At 49.9% G+C, this 26,392-nt stretch overlaps 1 protein-coding gene across 3 annotated transcripts in view; it reads left to right on the top strand.

Annotated features, from left to right (window-relative positions):
- LOC147692563 (acylamino-acid-releasing enzyme-like) overlaps window positions 1-26,392 on the top strand; it is a 526,970-nt gene that overhangs the window by 214,637 nt on the left and 285,941 nt on the right. For all 3 annotated transcript variants that reach the window (XM_086938783.1, XM_086938782.1, XM_086938784.1), the window contains exon 9: window positions 7,887-7,978. In XM_086938783.1, coding sequence (XP_086794909.1) covers window positions 7,887-7,978 — 92 coding nt within the window. The remainder of the gene's footprint in view (window positions 1-7,886; window positions 7,979-26,392) is intronic.

Below are 26,392 nucleotides of genomic sequence, written 5' to 3'. Positions count from 1 at the left end.
CATCATAAGCCCTTATTGTTCTTAGATTCCATCCTTCTAACTTCCTAGAAATTGAAACATTCGCCTGAGCACAAAACCTCACTTCCTAATCTTGGCAGGCAATTCAGGCTTCCTGTCCTTGGTGTTTTCTCCAAGAACACGTTCAACTCGACCAAAAACACTTCTGCATCAATATTTAATAGTTCAGCAAAAAAGCTCTTTTTCCTGCACGTGAGTGAAGGCTTCACTCTGGTCAAGTTTCACATTTTCCAGCACTGCCAGCCAGCCATTAGGCCCACTCAAAAACTAGTATTTAAACAAACACAAGACCATAATTAATTAGAGAATTGAGACCCATTCTGTTACCCAACCCTTGCTAATTATTAACTCGTTAATTTATGTTACCTAGCTGAGCACATAAAGCAGCATTTATATTAACCTTCTTCTTTTAGGCCATAAGAATCCTCCACGAGCTTTTGCCACAAAAAAAAGACACGACAAAACATATGCACACGAATATAGCACTTGTCATTAATTAAACAGCCGCATTTAATACTGACAAAGACAATAGACAAGGTTAGTTTATTATTTTTTACACACTTGCAAGTGCAACATAAAAGCATATTAATCCCGCGTGTAATGTCTGCAATTTTAAACTAAGTTGGTTAATGAATTCAACACACACTATTAATGCTATTACTTTGATTATGGAAGTTTAACTTTGCGAGTTTGAATGAAATTTCATTCCAACATCTCGCTCCATCAAGTGCATGCCATGATGCCAATAGTGGAAACTGAAAACGGACACTGGAGTTCGAGTCAGAGCTGCCGACTTTGGAGCTGGGGATCCCGGTTGGAGCTTTGGTGTTTTTGGCGCAACATCCTGTGATTCTGAGCAAATCAGCTAATCCCCATGCCTACCAAAAATGAATGTGCCCTTCTGTAACGTAAAGCAACTGGTTGTAAAGAAGGTTCAATCATGGTTTGCAGATAAACTTCTTTATTGGTGAACAGGCAGGTACATCTCACATCTTCATCAACTCTCCTTCAACTGACCAACTCATCCTACAATTCTGGAATCCTACTACAGAGCATTAGCCAGTTGCCATGGAGCTGGATGCATGCACTGCAGCCAGGATACCACATCTTCTCTCTTTACAATTAACAAGAAAATAAGAAACATAGAATAAAGATAAATGGTACATAAAATACTAAGAAAAATTTAAAAGAATAATCTAAGGTAAGAACAAAAATGAAGCGCTAATCACACTTATTCAGGTAATCTAAAGTAAGAATGGAAAAGTTCAGGCAGTTTATTTGGGGTACCAGATTTACCTTGCGGACTGACCAACTCATCCTACAATTCTGTAATCCTATTACAGAGCATCACCCAGTTTCTATGGAGCTGGATGCATGCACTGCAGCCAGGATACCACATTGGTGCTCATGTAATGTCTCCAATACCTTCGGGTAGAGTTAGCGATACGTACAACTGAAACAGCAAACAAAAAACAAGCAAGCACAGGCTCCGATTAACAGAACGGTGTCATTGAGAGGTGAGGAATATTGATATTATGAATGCAAGCAGTATTTTTACTGGGCAGCTATGCGTGAGCTCCACCCTCCGCTCACCTCGCCGATCCAACCTTCCATGTAATAACCACCTTAGTACCGTTTTCATTTTCACTGTTGATCCCGCACTTGATTCAGTCCCCAGTGCCTCCTGTTCTATGATCCCGCACCCACCTACTCACCTGTATCACCTGAAATAAAACCACCACATGCGCAAATACTGTTGGCTTATACCTAGGTTCTCATATAATATCACATTTTTTTTGGGCAGTTTTATATAGTGCTTATGTTGGAGCGCTTATATTGGAGTGCTTTACTCAAGCACGTGTGTGTGTGTTGGGCGGGTGGGTGTTACACATAAGCAAATGTGACCTGCAGGGGAATGGGCGTTTCAGTGTATGTCTTGTAAAGTAAGTAGACATGGGCAATATTCAAAGAGCACTGCCTGTGCTCCAAACAATTTGAGTTTTACTTTTCCAAGGGCGGGAGTAAATTAGTATGTAGGACACCACAAGGAGTGACTACCCCCCTATTGTGTGGAGATCTAGAGGAAGCCGTTTCTTTAATGGGGGTGGAGGAGTGAGGGAACTATGTTCAAAGTTCCTTTCTCTTTGCAAAGTGTTCGGACATTCCTAAAATGTCAGTGATATCCCTCCTACAAAGAAAAGCTAAACATTTTTACAATAATTCCAGAAGTCCCCCTATAAACCACGACATGACATCTTCAACGTCTGGTCACGATTCGTAGGCGCTATATAAAAATACACAACAAAGCATCCCACGAGTGCCCGCTATCCTCTGAGAATTCCAATCTCCTCCAAACTTAAGAGTAAATATACAGGAATACTTAAAAAAACAAAACAACAAATAGAACTCCAGCGGGGTACACATTCCTGCGTTGTCTGTACAGAATTGAAACATTCCTCTGTGGTGTGGGGCTCCTGCAAGCACAAAAGCTGGCATAGGTCTCGCCTTAGGAACCTTAAGTATTTAGTTATGCAGTACAATATCCTTGGTGCAACAGCATAAACTGTGGCCTGTCTAAACACTTGCAAGGTCCCAAAAGCGAGCCCTATTGGCTATGCCAATGCTTGTTATACATATGTAACCCCCCAAGGTAGGCTTTTCGGCAGTGTAAAAAAAAGGAAAAATAAAATAACACAATGCTATTATAGTTTTATTTTTCCCTGCTGAAGCAGTTTTGCGTGGTGGGGAGGGGCTGGGCTGCTCTGCCCTGCTCACCGAGCAGGCGGAGGAGAGGTGAGTCCTTTTGTAAGTGTGCATGACTTTTTGGCTGGCTGTCTAAGGCTGGCCAAGCAGTCAAGCGCAATTTTGCATGTTCGCCTCCTTGGCTGTAATACAGCCTGGTTGGAGAAACATGCCCAGGCTCCCGCTGCCTGTTTGACCACTGAACCATGGCGCTCAGACCAATCACAATGCTGCATTTCAGCATTGTGATTGGCTTAGGGGAGCTTGTGTGTTTCCTGCTAGGTTCCAGCCTGAAGAGACACCAAGAGAGGAAAGTGTATTTTTTATTTTTCTTAGTTAGACAGGTGTATATCATAAGAACCACGTTCTTCTTCATGGATATTTTAGGACCAAAATTTCTTTTGAAGATAGTAGCCCATACAGAAATGTTTATATAGCTGAAGACCGTGACAGGCAACACCAGAAGATGTTCCGCATGAAGTTTGATCCATTCTTCAGTTCCCAGGTATTGATATCTGCAGTTGAGGTTAATAATTAAGCACTTTGAGGAGTTTCCACCTTGTACTAAAACTAAAACCCAATGCTGTACTGGTCAAACACAAAGTATGTGTTGAATCAGCCAGACAGGAAGTGTGTGAAATGTTTAAAAAAACTGCACTGAAGCTGTGATTGAGCCCATTGATTCATCCCTACCTTTTTCCGCTATTGTAGTAGCTAGAAAGAAGAGTGGGAAGGCGATACTATGCATTGATCTTCACAGTCTAGATAAAAGTACATTGTGTAGGCTGTGATCAGCTGCCTAAAATTAACTAATTGGTGTCCACTTTGCTGCGTGGTCAGGTTTTCAGCACACTAGATATAGAAAATGCATGTCATTTGCTAGAACGAGAGGTGAAATCGCATAATCTAACTGCTTTTCTAACTCCGTTCCAAGATGATATCCTGGCATTTTGACCTGACAAATTGGAAAACGATCAAGCTTTATCAAGAGCTTTAATGATTTTAAGGAAAGAATTAACAAAGAATTAACTTGATGGAGGGACATATGTGTTTAGGAGAAAAGAAGTAGAGTGTTTTGGCGATGTTCTCTCTGATAGTGTTTTTTTTTATCCAAGCCTGTCCTTGAGAAGGCAATTAAACAGGCATCAGCACCTGATAATAAGGAACAGCTCTTGTCCTTCCTTGGTATTTGCAAATGAAACACCAACTTTATTCCCAATTTTGTAGATGACACTGATCCTTTAAAACAGAATATTAACAGTAAAGTAACAGTGCAGTTAGATGAGGTGTGCCAAACATATTTTGAGGATATCAAAATTAACATAGCGACTGTCCAAAGACTTTGTTGTTTTAGTCTGTCCTTTAAAATGTATCATAACTGTTGTTCAATCAGTCAGCAAACTTTATTTGATTTTATATAAAAAATCATAAAATAACACCAGCCAACCAGGTTCATACAAGAAAAAGATGCCGCGATCAATACAATAAAACCTAATACAAAAAATAGAATCACCATCAAGGTGTATACAAATCGGGTCAAGAGATAAGTCGTGACATTGAAACAAATAATGCATTGTTATGACTTTCCCAAATAAGACCAGTGCATTCACAAGAGACAGCCCCTCCCACTGTTAGTATTCTAATGACGAGAATGCAGAACTCCCGCTAAAGACTGTGTCACATAAAAATAAATATTGCTAGTTGATAAAAGCTGCAAATATAAAAATACAAGTCTAGCTTGTCTAGAGTGCATAGGAAGTAGAAGACGTCTAATACATCTATGTTGAAGAGAATTGAATCTTGGGCACATAAGTATAATGTTCAAAGTATTACATACAGAGAGGTTGTCGCACACACATGCTGAGAGCTCAGAACTTTTGTACCAGGCCCGTTCGTAAGCATCAGCTGATGAAAAATACCCAGCCGGAAATGGGTCAGTATGCGTCAATGGTAATTAGACATCCCCGATTTCAAATATGGTTCAGTACTGGACACTGGCTTGATCATGACATACTGGTGGACAGATTGCTTTGTTAGTGCTGAGGCCTCTCGCTCTGCTGGTGCTCTGAGCAAGAAGGCCTCCTTCAGCCACACCAGATCTTTTTTGACAATGTGGTCAGGATCCAGAAGGAGCTCTGGTCTGTGAAGGTCCTTAAGATTAGACTTTACGTAACGCAGTAATGGGATGTACAACCTATTGCCCAGACTCATACAGTCCCTGATAATGTGCCTGTTTAACAATAGCTCTTCCTTCACCCATATAGAGAGTCAGTGTAAGAGTGGGCATAACCATAGAAAATCCAAAAGATAACCCGTGCCCATCTTCTCATGAGCAATAAATGAGGAGGTACGTCGTGCAACGCTTAAGAGACCTTTCTTAAAGACATTTCCACCATCTGGATGAAGCAATTGTGGCATAGCCCCAGATTTGCTTTTGCATATATCGAGAAGAATCTTTTTTGGCTTTGCCCCAGCTGCCATGAAAAGTCCTGAATGCTAACAATAACTCTCTTAAAATTGACTGTGTTCCTCTTCATCAACGAATGCCAACTAAGGCCTCAATCTAATAGAATGCCCAGGTAGGAAAAATTATCCAATTTACGTAAGCTGTGGCTGCTGGCTGAAAAGCCATACCGGTCTAGTGGACTTGGAGCCGACAACCATAATGTGTGACTTTTTAAAGTTGGTTGCCTGGTCCATGCTGTCCATAAAATAAATAAAACAATCTAAATTGACTCTGGAGACTCTTTAAACAATGGATATAGCATGCACACTTTCGTATTCTATGGAATAAAGGTGCTCTTTGGTTAAACAATTTGTATCTGTTGTCTGCTACCTTGAAACCTGACCCGCCTGTCAGGAAGACTAACTCAAAATGATGTGTACAAAATATGTCACGTACTTCAAGGTGCACTATTCATGCCCATAAGGTGCAATTAAACTAAACTTTTTTTTGAATTATGGTTAATTTTTGATTTAATATGATTTATTTAATTTTTTGAAAGCACAACAATTATCAACAAAGATAACTATGCAAACCATAGTTGTTATCTTTGTTGATCATTTTTTGTACTTTAAAAAAAAGAGATAAATCATAATAAATTACAAATAAAGAATCTTTCAAAAAAAGTTTAGTTCCATCGCACCTTATGGGCATGAGTAGTGCACCTTGAAGAATGTGACTGGAGACTCTTTGCCATGCATGCTAATACAATTGTGTCATCCGCATATAAAAGACCAGGGGGCAATCTGCCACCCACCTTTGGGACATTGCTCCCTGGCTCACATAAAAGCGGTTCCAAATGATTAATATACAGAATAAAAAGAAAAGAAGCCGGGCTGCAGCCTTGGGTGCAAGCCTCTATTTCATTTAAAGTGCTGTGTGCATTCTCTTGAGGGTCCATACATTACAGATGTTAATTGGCCAGGGTGGAGTTCCATTAGAAGCACAAGAAGAGCTGGGTCGACCCATGGAGCCCAGTACGTTCCAGAGCTTAGATGTATTCACCCTGGTAAAGGCCGAGCTGAGATCCATGAAGGTAGAGACCTATGTATACGATCATTAAGGTGTTGGATTAGAATAGGTTCCCGCACCCCAATGCTCACCAATGCTCACCAATTTCCAGTACCTAACCCCACACATACATTTTACTAAAGCTATGCCACACGTTAGCTCATAGTTGTTTTCAGTATCTTGCTGTCGTCCTCCACATTCAGGTGTATTATTACTTCACACCTAGTGTTTTTGCCCCACTAAATAAAGCAATGAAAGGAACTGTTGACAGCACAGTTATCTACACACCTACCCCCATCTCAAAACCTGTAGACCTTTTATTCATTCTGATCTTCAAAGTCTTCATGCTCATTACATCCTAGCAAAAGCAGCATTTGTGACATCTCAGGGGCATGGGCCCATTCCTAAAATTTTCAGTGCAACACTTTGAGCGTCTTGATGCTTTTTGGAAGCAATGGTCATTAGATGTGTTCTCCAGAAAAGATGTTGTCTTTTTTGAGGATGTACCACACAAATTATTTGCTTAAAATTCTGCCTGGATAAATGTCTCTGCTTTCTCCATGTGTTATTAGACTGTACAATCACATTCTGCATTAGTTAGACGGGAGAGCCATCAAGACAAAAGAGAAAGAAAAATGTGATTGTAGTATGTCCTTCCTTCACAACAGCCCTTGCAGATCTCCCAGGTCATTTGTCATGCTTCGGTTGTGCGTTCCTGTCGAAACAAGAAAGAACTGGATGGGAGCGATTGGGGACGCACTGGCAAGCTGGAGCCTGGCGCTTGTACAAACCCACATATTAAATACTTCTATAGTACTAATCTAGTATGATAATAGTTGTTAAACTGATAGCTTTCTTTTGAGAATGCTTTCCCCAGCCCTTCTTATAGGCTGGAGTTATTCCTACGCAGGTGCAAATGAGTGAGTACAAGTAGGAAGCACACCAGTATTATTATATGGGTAAATAACTGAATTACCAGGAATTGGTCCACAAAAAATGAATTTGGATTATTATATAAGAATAGTGTGTGGATTTATGCACTGCAGAAAGCACGTGCTGAGCCGGAAAATACTCTGCATAAAGAAACAGCTGAAATATGTGATTGAAGTTTTAGGGCTATTTGCACTGCATTCAGTTTTTAACCTCAGTGAGTCAAATGTAAGTGCATTTTCGAAACTGTTTCTGTTAATACTCTGCTTTAGCTTATCTAAACCCTGTAACCTGTTCTTTCAAAGTGCTTATTTCCAATATTGTGCCCTGTTCTATACATTGGAAAACGAAAAATCCATGCAATGAAATTGAGCTACTTAAATGCTTCAAGTTTAAGCTACGCGATTTATGGGTGGGGCAGGGAGTTGGTGGGGAAGCTGAAGATGATGGACAGAAAAGTGGATAGTGGGATATGATCCAGAAGTTTATTTTCATGTTTTTTGCTATGAAAAGTTAGTGAATACATGAAGCATTCAGAAGTGCTAATAAAGCAGAGTTTAAGTAAGTTTGAGTCCAATTATGGTCTGTGCAGTTATGAGGCAGATGGAAGATGGGAGGTGGACAGATTAAGGGAAGGGTAGTCTTAATCATTTGACTCTATGTACTTTCCTTTGTATTGTAGGCTTTCTGGTCGCCTGGTGACACTGGAGTCGTGTTTGCAGGCTGGTGGCACGAGCCTTTCCACCTTGGCCTCCGGTTCTGCACCAACAGAAGGTAAGGCTACTGGAGAAATTTGTTAGCTAACCTTTTATTCAACAGAGTACTCTTAAGTATTTATTTATTATATTCATAATCGAATAGCATGCTTACCGAAAGTGCTGTAGACAGGAAAATGAATACAGAATAGAGCAAATGTGATTTAGATTGAGGATCATTAGCTAACTTGAGAAGATAGGCTTTCATTAACTTTTAAAACCGGGATATTGATGATGTTGGCTTTATGTGGGCTGGAAGTTCATGCTGCAGTTTACGTGTTAAGGGGGCAAATGATAGAAAGCAGATGAAGAACTTGAGGAATTAGAACTCCTAATACAAAAAAATATAAAGAAGCAGGGAAAAAGACTTTGAGAATGGAGTATGTAATAAAGCTAGAGAACATAAATAAGGTAAAGCCAGTAAGATATTACAGTTAAACACAGGCAAAAGCAGTGAATCTTAAGTTGAAGAAGCAGGAGTAGCCACTGAAGTTGAGCAAAATGATATGTCTCAATGCATGTGTTTCCTTTAACCACAAGGAGACGGATTGACTTGTCCTGTTTGTGTAATTACCTGTTCAGTAAGGGCAAGTGGCTGGTACTCAGTTAAATGTGTGTGTATGTGTTTGTGTGTGCTGCAGTGCGAGGTTGTACCTCCCTTAGGAACTGAATTTAGAAAGTCTCAATGTAGGTCATGCTGGAAACCGGTCCTCGGAAGCTTGTTTCCGGTCCAGGGAAGGCATGGCTTGGCAGTTCGGGCTGGACTGTTCCCATGAGGCACAGGGTCAGACTGATTTGCATATAGCCATGTCTGAACTGTGGTGGTGTGGAGTGCAAAAAAACGATGGATTTAGGATCAGATCTCTGTACTGGGGTGAATGTATGACATTGTTCTGCATTCTGTCCATCAACTGTGGTTTTTGCATGCTGGTACCAGACGCTCAACCTGTTTGTGATTCTCTACAATGTAGCTGGGTAGAGAAGTCAGGCCTTGACCTTGATGACCTTACAAAGGCCAATAGCATAGATCTGTGGAGGGAGATGCCCCCAGTGGTTTTGAAGGAGTTGGCTTTAAGAATGTGAATGGTGGGGCAAATCTTCAAAGGTGCCCTGAGGCTGAGAGTGGACACAAAGTATGTCGTTTGAGCTGTTTTTCTAAGGTGTCTGGGATCTTGTCACCAAACGAATTTCGTTGAGACCAGTGTTCAGTTCTAGAAGAGAACAAATGCAACAGGCCTTTTCTATCGGTATCCCTTTTTACCATTTAGAGTTGGAACATTTTGGAAAGCTTCAAGCTGCCCTCTCGCCTTTTAATGGTGACTGTCCTGCACTATACAGGGTGGGGTTTCTGGTGGACATTTCCACCACCTCTGCTAGATCACTGTATTTAGTGGTGTTGGAGGTCGAAGCTTCACAATAACCTTCAATGATCACGTCTCATGGAGAGTATCCGCATGCTCCTATGCAGGAAAGGAACTTGTTGCAAGAAGGCAGCAGTCAGTTTTTTGTGGGTCCATTTGCTGTACGAGCCAAGAATTGTGTGTGCTTCTCAAAAGCCAGCATAGGCCAGGAAGTCTGAACACGTCTGAATGACCGGCAAACCACATACTTACTTTGTGCAGAGCGTGGAAGCAGAAGAGGCCCGTTCAACTCTGGAAGAGGGCTGTTGCTGCCCAACTTCGTAGAAGGTACATACTTGTCAAAAGAATCAAGTTTGCTGACCTGCTGTTTTACCTCCGGTGACTAAAAAATAAAGATAAAAACTTAGCCATTAGAACATACAAGTTGACCAACGGTACTGATTAAACTGGCTACAACTTAATATATGCTGGTGTTGGGAGCTTAGGGTGCCCACAGAAAGGATGAACTAGCCCATGAGAAAGCAGGGACCTTCCTACTGGCTTTGGTGTGGACGCAGATAAAACGAAAACTCTGCCCTGTCTTGAGAATCCGTGAAGTACACAAGGAAGTTTGGAATCTGAACTAGGCCAGCTTACTCCGAATCAGTGAACCCGCCCTCCTGTTCAGGCCTCTCTGAAGGCACAAGCAGCTGGTTGGAGCTGGGAAATCTACTGTGTTCCGGAAAGGAAAAGAGCCTTCTAATCTCCACTTGTTTGTAGTGTAGTCTAAATTCTAGAAAATTGGTTAGGGGGCTTTAAAGACTGGTTTATGGATCGAATGTTGTTTTGGTGCTGTTTGCTCCTCTAGCACACTAACTCTTGAAAAATCCTACCTTCTTGTACCAAATTGCTACCAGAAGGCAGAAGCAGTATTTAGGAGCCAGTACATTGAGCTGCTAAAAGTCTTTTTTTCTCACCGAAGTAAGTGTCCAGCATATACAATTTATGTTCTGTTCCAGATATTATTAATGGGGTCATAGGGATGGACAGACACTGGATGTGTAATCCGCATTTACTGCTGGACCATTTTCAAGAAGGGTGCAAGGGGACATTAAGTTTTGTTGACTACAGCTGCCGAACTATTGAGTACAGTTAGCCTTTTTTAAAGCAATAACTGGCAGAAAAGCTGTTTGTGATAATTCTTTGCAGGAAATGGAGTTCTAGGATTGTATCATGATGATAACATGCTTTCTGAACATTCTGGATATGCCTCAGTGAAAGCTGAATGGTTCTTTGGGATTGTAGATCAAGATCACCATCTCCAGACGAAAGCACTCCACAATGCCTAGTGATACAACACTATTGATACTCAAAAGCAGTCAGAAAGCAGAATAAAGTCTATTAACAAAACCAAAGAAATTAGGCCATCGCTGTAGTTAACTGTAATGCCTTCAAAGATAAGTGGGTGGCATGGTTGACCTTACTGTGCCAAAGCTTAAGGAACTTTCAGGTAGATGCATCAAGCATTTTTGCGCCCGCAAAAATGGCATTAGAGATGCATCAAGGGTTCATGCACTCGCAATTTAAGAATTCGCAAGTAATTGCGAGTTCTCAAATTGCGATTGCATTTAAGGAATCGCAATTTGCGATTCCTTAAATGCAATTTATGAACCATTCCAAGATTGCGAATTCGCAATCTGGGGCCGCTATTTACCGCAAATTCAAACTACTTGGTAAATAGCAAAAACTTAGAAATATGCACTTTAGTGCGTTTTTCTAAGTTGTATGTTGCGCACACACATGTCCCAAGGACATGTGTGTGCGCAACACCAGTGAACATTACCATTTCAGGGGTGCAACAGGGTGTCCTTTGGACACCCTGGCACCCTTGAAATTGCGGCACATTTGCAAATCACTAATTGCTAATCGCAAATAAGGAATGACCCCCCCCATTCATTTCTATGGGCCTTTCCTTATTTACGATTAGCAATTAGCGAATCGCAAATAAGGAATCAATAGAAATCGCAAATAATATTGCGATTTCTACATGCATCCCGTTTTGCGAGTCTTTAATAGCGATTCCTTAAAATTCGCTATTAAGGACTCGCAAAACATAACTTTGATGCATCTGGGGGCTAGTTCGCTGAACACACACGAAGAAAACGATAATATGGCTCAAAGGTCTTCCGAAACTGAAATTTCTGGATTGAAATTTTATTCTGAAGCAGAAAAAGCCGCAAACTAACTGCATATAGCATTTCAATGCTTCTCTGGTTAAGAGCAGGATTTCAACATTTTCTGTCCTGAAATGATTTTCAGCACTGAAAGGAGTACAAACTGATGTCAAAATTACTTTTCGGTATTTAGACCATAGTATATGATGCCTGTGATGATGAATCTCTCAATACCCGATTGAATAACTTCTGCAGTTGTGGTGCAGTATTCGTACGGTTCCACAAATTACCCCAGAGGTAGATGTACCTTAATTAACTGAGAAACAGTTAACTTTCTGGGTAGTTTATGTGAGGATTGCAGGAGGGTTAAATCGTGAGAGAATGTAATGTATTGCCTATGAGAAACAATAGACCTTCCATTCTTTTTTTTTTTTTTAAACTTTATTTTTGTCGCAGACAATGATAGTATATAACAGTTGCGCCGACAGTTACAAAAAATCAACGACATTATGGCCAATAACATACTGCTGTGTACACGGCCCTTCAGCCCACAACCCGAAGGCCGGGCGGCGATAGGTGGTAACAAGGAAGCCAGGTCTTGAACCTAGCCATGTAACTGCGCGGCAGGATATTCTAATCCGCTTTTATTTTTTCTTTTATACAGATTACCCCCCAACTCCCCAATGGAGCCCTCCCCCCCAAAACTTCGGCATTCGTGACTAAAACATGTGTACACAGGTCGTTCACCTCATTATGGCACTCCTATCGGCAGAAAAAGCAGCGATCATTACGTATATTAGGCATGAAACTTGCAGATACCAAGACACAATTCCTCTCAGGTGTATCCTACATGTGCGTGTGCGGTCAGGCACTCCCCCGACTCACTGCCCATCCTCACCCTCCCCACCACCCTCATCTTCAGACCCTGTGTCCCCGGGGGTGAACAACTCCGCACTTGTTCCATCCGAGTCCTCGGCTGCCTCTCCCACCTCTTGCATCATTCTCCACGCAAGCAGGTCGTCCTGCAGCTTCTCATCCCTACGCACTGTTTGCATAAAGGTTTCCTCCGCCAGGGTCCATTCCCCCACATCTCTAAGCCACTGTGACATCTCTGGGGCCCTCTGTCCCATCCATGTGATGGCCACCCTCCTCCTTGCCAGTACTAAAAGCAGTTGCAACATCTTGTAGGACAAATTACACTTCCTGGGCTTGGGGACTAAGGCTAACAAGCAGTGAAGGGGGGTCAGCTCCATCCGGAGGTCAGTAACCTTATGAATGTGTGCCACTACTGATTGCCAGAAGGTGTGGACCAGCGGACACTCCCACGCCAGATGAAGGAATGATGCACCTGACGCGCCACACCTAGGGCAGTCATCGCGCTTGTCCGGGGCAATACGCTTCAAGGTAACCGGAGTCACATAAGTTCGGTGTAAAAAGTTAAAGTGTGTCAGTTTGAACCGTGCATTGCACGACACCTTCCGGGTGAGGGTACCGATGCGCTTGCGCTGTGCCGGGTCCAGCACAGTTCCCAGGTCAGCCTCCCAAGCCGCCCACGCCGGGGGCACCGGCGGGGTGGAGTCCAGCCGCATGGCCGAGTACAATAGGGTTATCAGCTTCCTGCCCCTACCACAGGAAAGGATGACATTGAGGGTATGGGACACAGAGGGCGCATCCGGGAACTGCGGCCAAGTGTCTCGAGCCAGCGCATGGAGGCCCCTGTACTGTAGAAATTGGCCCTCACCGAGACCGAACGTCTCCGTCGCCCGTTCGATAGATAGAAACGTGTCGTCCGGGTAGAGATCCGCCAACAGCTCACACCCACCCGCTCTCCATTCATGGAATGGCATGTGTACCTCCATGTCCACCACTGGGGCCATAATCCATATCGGCAATTCCCTGTGGAAGGGGGCCCTCCGTAGGATTTTTTCCACCACACGTTGCCAAATGGCTGCGGTGTGGCGCACTATATACGGCAGTGTCGCGTCCGCTCCCCTGCCTCGCATCAGGGCCATCTGTACTGTTCTTTCATCCGCGCTCCCCGCGAGGAGCCGTAGTTCCCATGTGTCCGCATCCGCGAACCACCTGGCCGCTGGCAACAGCTGAGCCGCATAGTAGTAGAGGTCGAATCTCGGCGCCTCCAACCCCCCCTCCTCCCAGCTCCGGACAACCGTGTGTAAAGCAACCCTACTACGCCTGCCCGCCCAGAGTAAGGACGTAAGGAGTGTATTGAGAGTGCGGAACATCCGCGGGGGAAGTGGGCACAGTGAATTCTGCAACACATATAGCACTCGCGGCAGCATCACCATTTTCGCCACTGCCAGTCGTCCCATCAGGGAGAGAGGCAACGTGTTCCAGAATGCCACCGACTGTTGTAGGGACTGCACCACCCTGTCCGCATTGCGGGCCAGCAATTGTTCGTCCGACGACGCCACCTGTATCCCCAGATAGCGGAAGGCCTCCAGTTCCCATCGCAGCCCCAGGCGTGGCAAGTCCCCGCGCGCGTCCACATCACATCCCGCTAGGGGGAAGACCAGGGACTTCCCTGCATTGATACGCAGGCCCGATGCCGCGCCAAAACGGTCCAGTATCTGAAGCAAAACCGGTAGCGCTTCCTGCGGAGATGTTAAATAAAATAGAGCATCGTCCGCATACAAGGACACGGTATGGACATTACTCCCCACCTTGATTCCCCATTGGGCCATCGTGGTACGGACTTCCACCGCCAATGGCTCAATTGCCAGGGCGAACAGGAGTGGCGAGAGGGGGCATCCCTGGCGGGTGCCTCTCCCCAACGCCCAGTCCTCCGAGCGTGCGGCCCCAAGTTTGACTCTGGCTCGAGGCGCCCGATACAGTATCTGGATCCACTTGCGAAACACGGGCCCCAGTCCCACCCGTTGAAGCACCTCCGATAGGTACCCCCAGCTAACCGTGTCAAATGCCTTGGCCAAGTCTATCGAAACTAGGACCTGGGGGTCCTCCCTACCGCGCACCTCATGCATAATATGGGTTAATCGCCGTAGATTCATCGCGGTGTTGCGTCCGGGGATGAACCCACACTGGTCCTGGTGGACCAATTGGACCATGTACGGCGCCAACCGAGTGGCTAAGAGTTTGGTCAGGATCTTGACATCCGTGTTAATCATTGTGATAGGGCGGTACGCCGCAGGGTCATATCCATCACCTCCCGGCTTTAGAAGCATGCAGATCTCACCCTGGTACATTGTGGGTGGAAGAGCGCCCTCCTCCAGCGCCGTATGGAAGACTTGGAGGAGGAGGGGGCCAAGGACATCCCCGAATGCGTGGTAAAACTCGGAGGGAAACCCGTCTCCCCCCGGGGATTTCGCCGTCGGTAAGCCTGCCATCGCCACCCGCACCTCGTGGAGTGTCAAGGCCCCATCTAATTCCTCCGCGGCCTCTCTCGGAAGGGCCGGTAGAGTCACTCCTCGGATGTAAGACTGATAGGATGCCTCCGTGACCAGCGGATCTGCCGTATACACCTGCTGCAGGTGTGTTTTGAGGACCCGCAATATACCTGACTCCGAATGGACCATGACTCCATCAGGGCCCCTCAGGGCCGCTATCTGAACCGGGGTCGCTTCCTTCTTCAAAATCCAGGCCAATAAACTTCCGGATTTGTCCCCCTCCCTGTGGAGGCGCTGTCTAAATTGACCCAGCGTGTATCTGTCGAGGCGCGTAAGTATATCATGCACTTGCGCCTGGGCTTCCCGCTCCAGGGCTAGTTCCGGGTCCCCAGGGTTTGGCGAGGCCTGCCGAGTCCGCAGGGAGTCTTCGGCCTCTCGCAGTTCGCGGGTCAGCTGTCGGCGGACTCCGTAGGTGAGAGCCATGCATTCACCCCGTACCACTGCCTTCAGAGCCTCCCATTTCGTCGACAGGGGTACGTCGTCTCCCTCCCAATTCAGGTCTACGTAAGTAGTGAGTGCAGTCTGCACATGATCTCTGCCCAACGGGTCCTGTAGGAGGTCCGCGGGCATCCGCCATGTACGAGGGTGGCAAGGCTGGTCGACGTCCTGCGTAGCGCACAACACCGGGAGTGGTCAGACAGGAAGCGGGCCAGGTGGGTGACCTGTAGGGAGTACGACGCATCCATATTTGCGGCGAGGACCCTATCTAGCCTGCTATGGGTGTCGTGTGTAGGGGTGTAACAAGTATACAATTTCTGTGACGGATGACTCTGGCGCCACACATCTACCGCTCCCAAGTTTGCCATGACCTCGCGCAGTCTCGCCGTCATGCGAGGCTTCGTCCCCGCTCGGGGAGGATGCCTATCCAGGACCGGGTCCAAGACGCAGTTGAAGTCTCCGAACCACAGGAGAGGGCTGTCCACGTCCGACACTAAGACGTCTTGCATTCGTGGGTAGAAGGTCGCGTCATCTACGTTAGGCGCATATGTATTAAGTAGCGTAAGGTCCCTGCCATTCAACAGCACCCTCAGCAGCAGGTACCTACCCTCAGTGTCCGCCTCCGCATACTGTACCATGAGGGGGACTCCGGGCGCTACCCAGATCAAGACCCCACACGCATACGTCGAAAAGGAAGAGTGAAAGACCTGACCCCGCCATTTTTTAGCAAGCTTTTGCGCCCCCTCCTCATTCAGATGCGTTTCTTGCAAACATGCAATAGATATGCCATGCCGCCGAAGGAAGGATAGGACCCTATATCGTTTGGTACAAGTGCCCAACCCACGCACATTCCACGTTAAAAATTTGTACCCCATGTTTCCTGTAAGTGCCCAGCCGGGCCATGCAGTCCGCTGCCAAAATACCGCCTCCTAGGGGCCTGAACAGTGATACACATGATGCCTATACCAACATTTTTAAACAGTTCCCCCCCCCTCCTCCCACCCCCCCAAAATTGCAACATCAGCAGAACATCCCCCCCCTCCCCCACCCACGAGCAGGATAACGACAACAACCCAACCTGTCAACCCGCCCTTCCCCCGCTGGTGCCAGGACGTGCACAGCCTCCCCACACACCCCTCACAACCCATCACACACTCACACAACTATTAACTGCATACACCCCCCCCCCCCCAGCTCCCCGCATGACCCAATGCATGTATTGAATTCTCCCGGCTCCGGACCAACTGTAGTCGACCATACAGGACCAATTCCAACAGTTGTACCCCCGTCTCCCGAACATTAATCAACTCCCACACTGTAAATCCACCGCCCCCCCTCTCCCCCCCCTAAATGCAATGTCTGGTGGCTCCTGGAACAATGTCAAACCAGTGTCCACCCATACTCCTCTCCACCCCGGGAGCCACAGCAGCCATCCAAAGATAAAGTATATACGGCTCCTACATCACCTCAGGGCGGGCCATTCACCTCCAGGGCCCCAGCTCCCCCAGTCTCCTGAATCACCAGGTCCGATGGTGTCATGTCCGGCACCGCAGCTGGTATCGTGTCTGGGACCAGGATTTCCGTAGGTTCCAGCGGGTTTTGAGACTCCGCCCCGGCCCCCTGTAGCAAGGGTTCCAGGAGCATTCCTCCGTCCGCTCCAACCGTGATTCTAGGTTCCTCAGCGTGTTCCGACGTAGAGCGTCGTCTCCGTCCGCCTCGGGGCCTCCGCTGTCGCTGGGGTCGGCTCCCCCATGTCTCCTTGGATCCACCACGGGCTCCCGGTGGAACCCCGTCTCCCCTAACCTCCAACCATTCCCATACCTCCTCCGGGGATTCAAAGAAGTGTGCCTTGCCCTGTGCCAGCACCTTGAGTTTGGCGGGATACAGCAGCTGGTATTGCAACTGCATCGCCCGGAGCTTCTGTTTAACCCCCAAAAAGGATTTCCTCATCTCCTGAACCTGGTGGGTATAGTCTGGGTATATTAAAATCCGGCTATTTTCAATGGTTAGGTCCGGTGTTTCCTTCGCCGCTCGCAGGATGCAGTCCCGATCCCGATAATTCAATATCTTGGCGATCAGAGCTCGCGGCGGGGCCCCCGGTTGCGGCGGGGGAACCAGGGCCCGGTGAGCCCTCTCGATGACAAACACTTCCGAGAGACCCTGCGGGCACAGCTTCGCTCTAATCCATGTTTCCAGGAAACGTTCAGGATCTCCCACCTCCATCCTCTCCGGTACCCCTAGGACTCTAATGTTGCTGCGACGCGCCCTCCCTTCCGCGTCCTCAGCTCTCCGTTCTAAGGCTCCAGTCGTCGCTGTAAGGTGTGTGACCGTCTTCCGGAGAGAGGCTACCTCCCCCTGTAGCTGCTCGATATTGGCCTCCGCCTCTGTGACTTTGTCCGCCACCTTGCGGAGGTCCGTCCGCAGGAGATTGACGTCGATGGAGACTGTTTCTATTTGCCTCTCCAGCGCTGTGTGGGAGCCCTGGATAGCCTTTAGGAGTTCCGCACGGGTGGGCTCACCGGAGCCCCCTGGATCCTCATCCTGGCCTGATTGGCGTGTAATCCTTTGGGGCTGTAGTCTCTGCGTGGTATACTGGGTGATCGTGTTGGCCTGTGACGATCGGGACGCCCTGTCCTTACGCATCTTCGGGTTGAATCCAACGCAGGGATGGCTTTAAAGCAGCAGCAAGCCCAATCTCGCCTCCACCCAGTCTGTGAAGAGTTCCGTGTGGAGTCGCGCTCAAGCACCCAGCCTTGCACGGTCAGTCAGGCTTCCACACTCCCCCAACACTCCTGTTACAGGCAAGGCCAAGAGACTGCAGGCACTGTCGGGAAGCGTCGTGCCCCAGCAAGGAGAAATCCGGTAACCACACCTCGCCAGCTGGGTGGCGTGGTCTCGTCAAGGGTCCCTGTGGCCCCCAGTGGGTGCGGCGCTGTGTCCCCTCGTCCAGCCGGGCTCCACAGGGAGGAGGCCACTCCACTCTCCACACCCGGCTAGTATGGGCTGAGTAGTTTGTGTGCCCTGATCTCCCCGCTATCAGTTAGGAAGGGGGGGGTCCCCCAGGCGCCCCACCTCGGCTCCGCAATCTGGAGTCCAATCTGCGCCCCTCGACCAGTAGAGTCCTCAGCGGCCCAGGGCCCCCGCCGGTAATCAGTGGGGGGATCTTGCGCCCCTCCCCCCCTGTGCTCCAGGTTGCAGGTAGGCCCGGGAGAACTGTGCCGGCCTCGTGTGATCAGTCAGGGGCTCAGCGTTCGTGACTGCGCCGGTCACTCCGCCTGCCTGCGCTCCTCTGAGCCCCCAGCCCGCTCTCACCTCACGGCCACGCAGCTGCTATTTCTGGGACCCGGGCCTGCAGGCGCCGCCGGTCACTCCGGTGTCCAGGGCCCGCCGACCGACCCCAAGATGGCGGCCCGGTGGGGGAGGGGCACGCTCCGGCCCTCAGCTCTCCAGTCGGTCCCCCGCTCCGGGGTGGTAGACCCTCGCCCAGGCCGGCAGCCGCACAGTCGGGCAAGCGCACGCCGGGGCGTCCCCACGGGTCCCGACCCCCTTGTCCGCCAGCCGGTGCTCGCGGTCTTCTGCACCTGGGCCGAGCTTTCTCCAGGGACGTCTCTCGGGCCGGCACCGTCCGCTGCTCCTCCGCTCACGGCTCCGCCCCCCGGGTCAGCGTCCAGGCCCGGGACAATCTCCTCAAGTCCCCCGCCGGCCCACCGAAGCACTTTAGGATATGGCCACTCCCGGCCGATCAGGCCCAGACCACGGGCTCGCGTAGGTGAGGCGGCCGCTCTCCAATCACCGGGGCTGCTCCGCGGCCACTCCGCTATTCCCGCCAGCCGAGATTCGGCCAGACTGGTCCCCACACCTTCCGTAATATGTCCGGTCACTCAGGATGGCACACCGGAGCCTGGGCAGGATTATCAACAGGATTTTCGGGTCCGCAGGACGGGAGCTGGCAGAGCTCACGTCCTGTCGGCCATGCTGCTTGGCCACGCCCTAGACCTTCCATTCTAGCAGTATATTTCTGAAGTCCTGAGTGTTCAAACTGTTGTTGATAAAATCGCATCTTGCATTTTTTAATTTACTTCACAGTACAGTAGAAAGCGGTACTTCATGTAGCTCAAAAGTGGTTTATGGAGTTCATTTTTGTTTCATGTCCTCTACTACGGGCATAGACCTATATGCTGGAAAAATCATTCTTGTGATACTGTGTAGAAAAGTAGAAAGCCTTGTGAATCCAGCTGGCTTTGCATGCTTTGGGCCCACATGTTTTTGTACTGATAATTCACCTACAATGGCAAAGATAAGTGGCTCTAACGTAATTTTGGTAAGAGCACCTCTTGCCTGCCCATGTCAGCTATCAACACTATAGGGCTACCTCCATTCCATACTCCCCAATGCATGCATACTGAGTGTGAGAGATTTTAGAAGATTATTTGAAACCTTTCAGAATGACACCTTGCCTTACAAATTGTTGATATGTGAGTGATCTGAGAACTAGATAAGTTAGGACCATTTGAGAATTATTTTGCTCTAAAGAGTTTAACAGTTTTGTAGGGTCTTACATTTCTAAGGAGCTCTCTTCTGAAGTTAGGTGTTACTATGAAGCGGAGTTGTGGTTGCCAGCACAGCCGCTAAACTTATGTTAGTGCTCCTGGGTGCTGTAGATAGGGACATTATTTTCAATCTCCTCCGTTTAAGTTTAAGTACAGGATGTATTTGAGTTTAAGATTTTCATCACAACCCTTTTTGCCCTATAATTGTATGCAGTTCAATACTAGCTGGATGTTGATACGCTTGATCATCCATGTGTGTGTTTGTGTGTATGTACATGTGTATACATATATATGTGTAGATGTATGTATGTATATCTGAAAGAAACACGTTCGTATTAGATTCCTTACCTTAGAATATCCCCAGGCGTCAGACTGGATCCGGAAATTTTTGCGTAGCAATACCCCTGCGCGTCGTTAGGCGTCGTCTCCGGCTCCGCGTCCGTCGTCGGCGTCGTCTGCGCCGGGATGACGTCGTCGGAGTACTTAGACGCCGCTTATGCGCGCTGACGTCAGTTCTTCTTTTTTCCGCGCCAGCTAGCGCAGATCCGGAGAAGCTCTACCCCTTAGTCACTTTTTGACTAAAACTTTTTGATCATTTTTGGTCTTCTTCGAGTCGCTCTCGACTCTTCAGGTGCCGGTAGGGATGCCCGGGTTCAAGCCCTGCTCAAGGTGTAGTCGACTGATGTCGAGTACCGACCCCCATCGCCGGTGTCTGCAGTGCCTAGGCCTCGACCACCGTTCCTGCTCCGACTGTAGAGCTCTGACGTCGAAGGCTAGGTGGGAGTGGTCCCGCAGGCGGCTCGAGCTCCGGCAGTCGGCCCCGCGCCATTCGAGGTCCCGGTCCCATGGGAGGTCGAGGGATCGGTTGCGGGGACGGAGCCCTCGGTGCTCCGGAAGTCGGCCTCGGTCTTCTGGTTCCTCCTCAGGTAAGAGGCATGAGAGGTCGGAGCGGTGTCATCGCTCCTCCGACCGCCCCCGACGCTCGCCCGACGCGGCCGGGGTTTTGGGTGGCACCGCCCATACGGCTCCGCAGTCGCTAGCGCCGCATCCTGCCCCACACCTTCGGGTCCCTGAACAGGGTGCGATGCCGGAGGAGATCGAGCGGTACCTCATGGCCATGAGGTCGCTCTCTTCTCCACCGGACCCCACGTCGCCTTCGGGCCCAGTGGGTCCGGCTCCGGGGCCTTGCGGGTCGAGTGCTTCGGCATCGACGCCGCAGACGGCTTCGGCCTCGGCGCCGCCGGCGACTTCGGTCCCGGCGCCGCAGGCCCCGGCTGGATCCGGCTCCGGATCCGGGTCCGGGTCGACGCCGGTCGACCTCTACGGCGCCGTCCCCAAGGGTGTCACCACCGGCGCCGACTTCGGCCGACGCCGGCCCCAGTTCTTCTGTCAATCCCGTTCAGCCGTCGATGCGGCCCCGGTAGGCGCCGTACGAGACGGCTTTGGGTACATTCTACTTTAATGAACGGGCCCCAATTGTTGATCCTGGCTACCAGGCATTGGGTGATGAAGAGGACTGGGAGGGGTCTGAAGACCCTCTGACAAAGGAGTGTCGGGACCAAACGGACTGGACAGAGGAGCTTGGGGAAGCCAGCGGCCTGGACCTCTCTCCAGACACTGGTTTTGTCTCCCCTCCAACCGTGGCTATGGAGGAGGGGGCAGCCTATAGCGTAGTTCTGATGCGGGCGGCTAAAGCCTTAAACCTTACGCTCCCCTCAGCGGCCGTGAGGACTAATCTCCTCACCGAGGTCCTCAAACCGCAGTCCAGCTCGGTCGAGCCTCTGCTGCCGTTCAATGAGGCCTTATGTGACGTTCTGCTGGGCACCTGGTCCAAGCCCGCCTCAGGACAACCTGTGGACAGGAACGTGGCCAGACACTACCGCCCGGCTCCGGGTGACCCAAGTTTCCTGTCGACCCATCCAACTCCTGAGAGCCTGGTTATCCAGGCCTCTAACTCCCAGACCGCATTTCCGTCGGCACCTCCCGACGGAATCCAAGAGGTTCGAACAGTTTGGCAAAAAGGTGTTCTCGTCCCTTAGTCTGGGACTGCGGTCAGTCTACACCGCATGCCTCTTGGGCCGCTACACCCACACCCTGTGGGACACGGTTGCGGATGTGCTGCCACAATGCTCTGAGGAGGTCAGGAATAAACTCACCCAAGCCCTAGCGGAGGGTCGAGATGCGGCACGGTACTCTATCCGGTGCGGACTGGATACCACCGATACGCTAGGCAGAGCGATGGCCACGACGGTAGCGGTCAGACGCCACGCCTGGCTACGGTGCGCCAATTTTTCGACCGATGTCCAGGCCATGCTTCTGGACATGCCGTTGGATGGCCGTCGCCTGTTTGGCGACCAGGCAGACCACGCGCTTGAGCGCTTTAAGGACTCCAGGGCTACGGCCAAGTCCTTGGGCCTCTCGGCCCCGCACCAGCAAATGGGGGCCTTTCGCTCCTTTCGTGGCCAAGGAAGGGGGGCCCCCACACGGGCCGTCAGCCACACGCCGCAGCAGAATGTCCAGCGCGGTGGCGGCCGTGGGAACCGCCGGGGAGGCGGTCGGGGTCCCAGGCGAGGCCAGTCCGCACCCGCTCCCGCAGCTCCCGCCTCAAAACCTTCCTAGTCAGAGTTTTCAGGCCCATGTGACGCCAGTGGGGGGCAGGGTCCGCCATCACCTCTTCCACTGGCGCACAGTCACATCGGACAGGTGGGTGCTGCAAATCGTCCGAAGGGGCTACTTTCTCCCCTTCGAGTCCACCCCTCCAGCCATGCCACCGCAGTACCACCGCGTGTCGGGGGACCACTTGCAACTTCTGCAAGAGGAAGTTACGGCCCTCTTGGCCAAGGGGGCCATCGAGCATGTTCCTGGGCCAGAAGAAGGGTGTGTTTGCTACTCCCACTACTTTCTGGTACCCAAGAAGGGCAAAGGGGGCCTACGCCCTATCTTGGACCTACGGAGCGTCAACGGCTTCCTCCCGAAGGAGAAGTTCAAGATGTTGACTTTAGCTCAAGTTTTGACTGCCCTAGACCCGCAAGACTGGATGGTGGCGTTGGACTTGCAGGACGCCTACTTTCACATCCCAGTCCTGCCGGCCCACCGACGTTACCTGCGGTTCACGGTTGACCTCGAGCATTTTCAATTCACCGTGCTCCCCTTTGGCCTCACAAGCACCCCACGGGTGTTCACGAAAGTGATGGCGGTGGTCGCAGCTCATCTGCGCAGGTTGGGGGTTTCAGTCTTCCCCTACCTCAACGACTGTTTGTTGAAGGCTGGCTCGCCCCAGACAGTCGTCAGCCACCTCCAGATTACGGCGGATCTACTGCACCTGCTGGGGTTTTCCATCAACGTGCCGAAATCACACCTGTGCCCCTCCCAGAAGCTCCTCTTCATCGGGGCTGTTCTGGACTCGGCGCAGTTTCGGGTTTATCCTCCCGAGCAGCGAGTCCGGGATATTCAGGCTTTGAATCCCATCTTACAGCCGCTATCCCGGGTTTCGGTCAGGTTGACGCTGCAGCTCCTGGGGCTGATGGCTTCCTGCATCCTTCTGGTGCATCACGCCCGATGGCGGATGCGGGCTCTGCAGTGGGACCTGAATCAGAGCAACCTGTCCGACCATGTCCTGATCTCGGAGGGCACTGCGAGACAGTTGCAGTGGTGGCTCACGGACCGCGATTGGGTCAACGGCAGATCCCTCTCCCTTCCCCAACCGGAGCACGTGGTTGTGACGGACGCGTCCCTCCAGGGCTGGGGAGGCCACTTGGGAGAGGCGGAGATCAGAGGCCTCTGGTCTCCGGCGGAGTCCCAGCTCCATATCAACCTTCTGGAGCTGAGGGCGATTCGTCTAGCACTGAAAGCATTCCTCCCTTCTGTTCGGGGGAGTGTAGTGCAGGTGTTCACGGACAACATCACTGCCATGTGGTACTGCAACAAACAGGGCGGTGTGGGGTCCTGGACCCTCTGTCAAGAGGCTCTACGGCTCTGGCAGTGGCTAGAACATCAGGGCGTGACCCTGGTGGTTCATCACCTGGCAGGTTCTCTGAACGCCAGGGCGGACGAACTCAGCCGACGGTGCTCGATGGATCACGAATGGCGTCTGAACTTGGACGTGGCGCAAGGCATCTTTCTACACTGGGGAGAGCCTTGGTTAGATCTATTCGCCACCGAAGAGAATGCGCAATGTCCTCAGTTCTGCGCGTTGGAATTTCCAAGGCGGCACTCGCTCGGCGACGCATTTCGTCACGAGTGGAGTTGCGGTCTGTTATACGCCTTTCCGCCTATACCACTTCTGCCCAGAGTGCTGAAGAAGATCAGGCGCGACCGGGCCCAGGTAATCCTTGTGGCTCCGGACTGGGCTCGAAGGTACTGGTATCCCGAGCTACTCAACATGTCAGTTGGTCCCCCGATCCGTCTGCCTCTTCAGGAGGACCTTCTGTCGCAGCAGCAGGGTACGGTCCTCCACCCGAACCTGTCCAGTCTCCACCTCCATGCTTGGAGATTGAGCGGCGGCAGTTAAGGCCATTTGACTTGCCTCCTGAAGTTTGTGATGTTATTCTGGCAGCCAGGCGTCCCTCCACTAAGTTGGTATACGCCTGCCGGTGGAACAAATTTGTGGCATGGTGCACAGCAAAGGCTGTGGATCCCCTTTCTGCCCCTCTTTCTGAAGTTCTTCTCTCCCTTCTTTCTCTTGCCCAGCAGGGCTCTGCTCTGGGCACTCTCAAGGACTACCTTTCTGCCCTTTCAGCCTTCCTAAGGCTACCTGATCAACCTTCTTTGTTCAAGTCCCCTATAGTAACTCGTTTTCTGAAGGGCATCACACACATGTTTCCACCTGTCCCTTTTGTGATGCCTCAGTGGGACTTGAACCTCATTCTTACTTTCCTGATGTGCGCTCCCTTTGAGCCACTTCACTCTTGTCCTCTCCGTCTTCTCACCTTAAAGACGGCTTTCCTGGTTGCCATCACCTCTGCCAGAAGGGTGAGTGAGCTCCAGGCTCTATCTTGCAAACCTCCCTTCCTGTCTGTGCATCCGGACAAAGTGATGTTGCGTACAAAACCATCTTTCCTGCCCAAGGTAGTCTCTGCTTTCCACATCGGGCAGTCCATCACCTTACCCTCCTTCTTCCCGCCTCCACGTACTTCAAAGGATGAAGAGCGGCTCCATCGTCTGGACCCAAAACGAGGGCTTTCATTCTATGTGGATCGCACACGCCAGTCCCGGGTGGACGACCAACTCTTTGTTGGCTACGTGGGTGCGAAGAAGGGACGGGCGGTGCATAAGCGAACCATCTCTCGGTGGGTTGTCTTATGCATCAAGGCGTGCTACTCCTTGGCTAGAAAGGAGCCTCCAGTTGGGCTGAGGGCCCATTCCACTCGGGCCATGGCGGCTACTACTGCCCTGGGTCGGGGAGTCCCCCTGCAGGACATTTGCCAGGCGGCAACGTGGGCCTCGCTGCACACCTTTGCGAGGCACTACTGCCTGGACAGTCCAGTCCGGAGGGATGGCTTCTTTGGCCGTTCCGTCCTCCAGGACTTCCTGGTGTGAGTATAGGTTCGCAGACCCACCACCGGGGTTGGTATTGCTGGGGTATCTATTCTAAGGTAAGGAATCTAATACTAACGTGTTTCTTTCAGATGAACAAGTTACTTACCTCCGGTAACGATATATCTGTAAGAAACATTAGTTAGTATTAGATTCCTTACCTCTCCACCCATCCTCCCCGTTCTGCGAACTGATACCTAGGGTTAAGGTTCTCCCCCTTTCAGGGCCCTAGTTTCTTGGCACCAGTGTTGATTCTACCATGGCTCTGCGTATCTGGCGCGTAAAAGCTGTGGCTAAGAACTGACGTCAGCACGCATATGCGGCGTCTAAGTACTCCGACGACGTCATGCCGGCGCAGACGACGCCGACGACGGACGCGGAGCCGGAGACGACGCCTAACGACGCGCAGGGGTATTGCTACGCAAAAATTTCCGGATCCAGTCTGACGCCTGGGGATATTCTAAGGTAAGGAATCTAATACTAACTAATGTTTCTTACAGATATATCGTTACCGAAGGTAAGTAACTTGTTTGTATATACGTGTATATGTGTACGTATATATGTGCATCTATATATATATATATATATATCTATATATATATATATATATATATATATATATCTATATCTATATCCTTCCAACGATCTCTTAGTAATTTAAAAGATACTGGGACACCTTCCTTCTGTAAACAGCGATTTATTGCGGCAACAAACAACGAGTTTCGGCGGTTAAGCCTTGAACGTGATCAAGGCTTAACCGCCGAAACGCGTTGTTTGTTGCCGCAATAAATCGCTGTTTGCAGAAGGAAGGTGTCCCAGTATCTTTTACATTACTAAGAGATCGTTGAAAGGACGTTTTCGGGACTCCCGGTTCGCGGATCGGACCGCCCGACGAGATATATATATCAATCCCTGCTGCCTCTCGCCCGGAGCCCAGTACTGGAAACCGCTGCGCAGGAAGAAGAGAGGAGACC

The sequence above is a fragment of the Lissotriton vulgaris genome, chromosome 9 (assembly GCF_964263255.1).
Source record: "Lissotriton vulgaris chromosome 9, aLisVul1.2, whole genome shotgun sequence".
Lineage (NCBI taxonomy): Eukaryota > Metazoa > Chordata > Amphibia > Caudata > Salamandridae > Lissotriton > Lissotriton vulgaris.
This window is presented reverse-complemented; position numbering and strand designations above follow the sequence as displayed.